Raw genomic sequence first — 3,734 nt, forward strand, 5'->3', positions numbered from 1 at the left:
AGCTGACCTGCGTCTGACCTCAAAGTGCACAAGCTTCAAACTTCAGCGTTGGCTGCGATTTTGAAGCTGAAATCGCGTTTGGTGTGAACGCACCATTAGCTTGTTAGCCTTCGCGCTGACTTATATGTATTAGCTCGGTGCTAGCGCGACAAACAAGCTAAACTGAGGTCCTACATCCATATTTTCAGTTACAGGCTGAGTCCTTTTTGCGTTCCCCTCTCTGTCATGTGGATGGAGGACCTCAGTGACGAGAGAAGAATGTGTAGCGCTGAGCTAATACATATATATGGTGATAGCGTTGGGGCTAATGCTAAAGCTAACAGGCTAAGCTGGGGTTCTTCTTCCATGAAGCAGCTCTGTTGTCCTCCATCCATCTTTTCAGTTACAGGCTGAGTCATTTCTACCTTCTCCTCTCTGGTTTCATTTAAAAGAGTCGATCGTCAGATATTGTCCAAGATTAACCTTTAGGGTGGATATAGCTCGCTAGCAGCCTCGCACCGATGACCTATCCACACCATCATTTACCCAGAATGCTTTGTGTGTAAATAAAATGGCCAGTCCGTGTAATATATTTTTAAACTTTTAGTTTAAAAATGATAAAATCTGAACATCCTACAGTATTTTTACAGTCTTTATTTTACAGTTAAAATATATGTATATTAAATAAAGTTTAATGTTACAACTAATCATGGATCCCTTTAAAGCTAAAACCTGTTCTGTAAAAAAAACAATGTATTTGGTGCTCAGTAAAATGGATCACCTTTTCCTAATCTAAAAAAAAAGTTGCGTCAGGTCCTTTGGATGGGTTCTTTGGTGAACCAATCCAGAGATTTTTCTAAATGGATTATTGTGACACATCGGGATACTTTTTTGACTAGCATTGCATTTTGAAATGTTTTCTACCATTTATGCTGCATGTTTTCCTGAAATGTTTGCCTTCTGATCTCTTCCTTTAGTTTTACCATGCATGTGACCAGCCGGGGATCGTGGTCTTTTGCATCATGGAGTACGACGTCCTGCAGTTTTGTGACTTCCTGGGGTCACTCATGTCAGTGTGGGTTACTGTGATTGCTATGGCCAGGCTGAAGTCCATCATCAAACAGGTGTGTTTCTACCACAGGTCTATGAAGTACTTGGAAAAAAGTGTAGTAAAAATACCTTAATAAAAAAATGACTTTAGTAAAAATAAATTTCACTGATGAGAAAAGTACTTAAATGAAAGTGATAAAACTGTTCACAAATATCAGGAAAGTAAAAGTACTTTTACACACTCCCTAAGAAATAAACTGTTGAATTTACTTAACAAACTGGTTCCACTAAACCAAGTTAAATAAAATGTGCTTCATTTTTACTTTACTAGGTTTAATGGGAACAGTTGCATAACTTGAGTAAATTCAACACTTCATTTTTTAGAAAGCATCAAAACACTTTTCATGAAGAGCCATGTGATGTGAGTATCAGTCACATGGAGGCAGGGCTCAAAAGCCTGAATTTAGCCTGAAACTCTCAGACTGAAGAAGTCTCTTGGAGGAGAGACGAAACGTTTCATTAGAGAAGAACCCGTCCAGAGGACCTATACAATTTTTTTCTTTTTGACTTTTCATGAAGAGTTCAGATATATTCGATTTTGTAACGAGTAACTAAGTGGTTAATTTAAAGTAAAGAAGTAAAAGTATCATTTTTAGGTTTTAAATGTAACGAAATCAAAGTAAAACAAGATTATAAAAAATACTTGGTAAAATTACAAATCCTTAGAAGTATTGTAACAAAGTAAATGTACTTAGTTACTATAAACCTCTGGTTTCTACTGCCATTCTACACTTCAGTAAGGAGTTACAGCAGCATTTTATTGTAAGGGATGGTTAAAAAAACCTTTTCCTCCTTTAGAAAAAGCAAATCCCCTGCTAAACCTAAAGTTCCTGTCAGATTTGTTTCATCCTCATCCCAAACGTTGTTTTATACATTTTACATTTCAATCACTGACTCCAGTTAAAAGAAAAACATAAAGTATGCTGAAATTGATCTGTCAGGTACACAGTTGGCTCTTTTTTTCTGACACAAGAGGTTTTTGAGAATGCTTTTCCCCCACTCTAGCACTAACGGTTACTTTTGTTACTTTAAGTGCAGCAAGACTTCAAAACAGTCCATTTTTCCAAACCAACTTTTCAGTAAATTTATACATTTAGAAAAGCATCTTTTTTAACTTCTCACATCTGTAATCGGTTGGTTTCACTCGACGTGTTTACATGATGTGAGTCGTCTCAGAATGTGAGAATACTCTGACMTCATATATAGCTTTATTTAGTTGTTTCTGCATGAATATCTGATATTACAGTTGTGCTGGCTTTTTTCTCAGACTGACTGAAACTGAGGGGCATTAATATATAAGCGATCAATATCTGACTGATAGAATGCCATCACTTGAAAACACTGATGAAACCATTAATGTTATGTATCACGTGTGTGAAAAGAGCTCATTGAACACACACTCAGACTGTTTTCAGCTGAAGCTTAAAGTATCTGAACTACCTATTGATTTTACACCATGTGGGTTACCTGCAGTCCATTTCAGTTTTAAAAGCTTCGATTGGCTCATCTATTCATCTAGCCTTTTAAGCAAAAATATATGTATTTTTTTCCCATCTGCACATTAACAGAGGTGTCAGCAGGTGACAGTATGAGAAAACCCCCCAAACTTAAAGAGATTTGATGGTCTGCAGAGCTGTAAAAAAAGCAAATCTTATGTCTCAATCGTCGGTTATAAATTAAAAGAACAGAGCGATGGAAACCAGCGAAGTGTGGCTCTAAATTCTCTGGTCGCGGACATATTGCAAAGAATAAACACTAACAGGTGCACCTTCTCCCTGGGTCACCCTCTGGCTCCACACCAACACGGAGCAGTCGGGAGGGGAACGTGTGTGTTTCTGTTTGTGTATGTGTGTGTGTGTGTGTGTGTGAATGTGTGTCCCTGTCTATAAATGAGACAGAGAGGGAGCGCGCAGAGTCGGGGTGGAGTTGTGTGAGGGAGGGTGAGTATGAACATCTGCTGTCCTCTAGGGTTTTCATTTCTGCTTAGTGCGGCAGTATGCAGTCACTAATCAAATCGCACATGTCAGGACTGGCAAGAGGAACTATGTGTGTTTGTGTACTTGAAACAGACAATGTGTGTGTGTATTTGTCGACGTCTGTGACCAGTGGAGGGAAAAGGACCCAGTATTGTCTGGTGTGTGCATGTTTGAATGTGTGCAGCACACAGGAAACCCACAAAGCCATAAAAGTCCCCATGAATATGTCAGCYTCTTCTGAAGGAGCTTCAGGTCATCTGTTAATCTCAGCTCGCCAAAGGTTACATGTTTGATGCAAGAATTGAAAGAAAAAGAAAGTTTATCTTTAAAACATCATAACATTATTTTCTTCACAGTAACTGTTCATATTTTAACACAACATCTCACAAAACTTGGTGCTCATTTAAAAAAAATCAAACAGAACTGGACAGATGATCTGAAGAAATTATTAAAGGGGCAATATTATGTGTTTCTCAGGCATATGTTCTATACCATAATAAAGTATCTATGTCACCTTTAGTTGTTATTAAAATGCAATTTTTTATGATTAAATAGAAGATAAACTCTTCTTCTCATTTCCGTTTCTAAACACCTTGAAATTGGCCTCTGTCTAAGAACCTCCTTCCGCTTCCGTCCCACCCATTTCAATGGGTGTGTGTGTGTGTGTGT

The 3,734-nt window shown here is 37.9% G+C and overlaps 1 protein-coding gene across 2 annotated transcripts in view; it reads left to right on the forward strand.

Moving 5' to 3' along the window:
• Positions 1 to 3,734, forward strand: part of tmem8b (transmembrane protein 8B) — a 36,887-nt gene that overhangs the window by 26,460 nt on the left and 6,693 nt on the right. For both annotated transcript variants that reach the window (XM_014028840.1, XM_014028841.1), the window contains exon 11: positions 957 to 1,103. In XM_014028840.1, coding sequence (XP_013884294.1) covers positions 957 to 1,103 — 147 coding nt within the window. The remainder of the gene's footprint in view (positions 1 to 956; positions 1,104 to 3,734) is intronic.

Source organism: Austrofundulus limnaeus, unplaced genomic scaffold, assembly GCF_001266775.1.
Source record: "Austrofundulus limnaeus strain Quisiro unplaced genomic scaffold, Austrofundulus_limnaeus-1.0 Scaffold819, whole genome shotgun sequence".
NCBI lineage: Eukaryota > Metazoa > Chordata > Actinopteri > Cyprinodontiformes > Rivulidae > Austrofundulus > Austrofundulus limnaeus.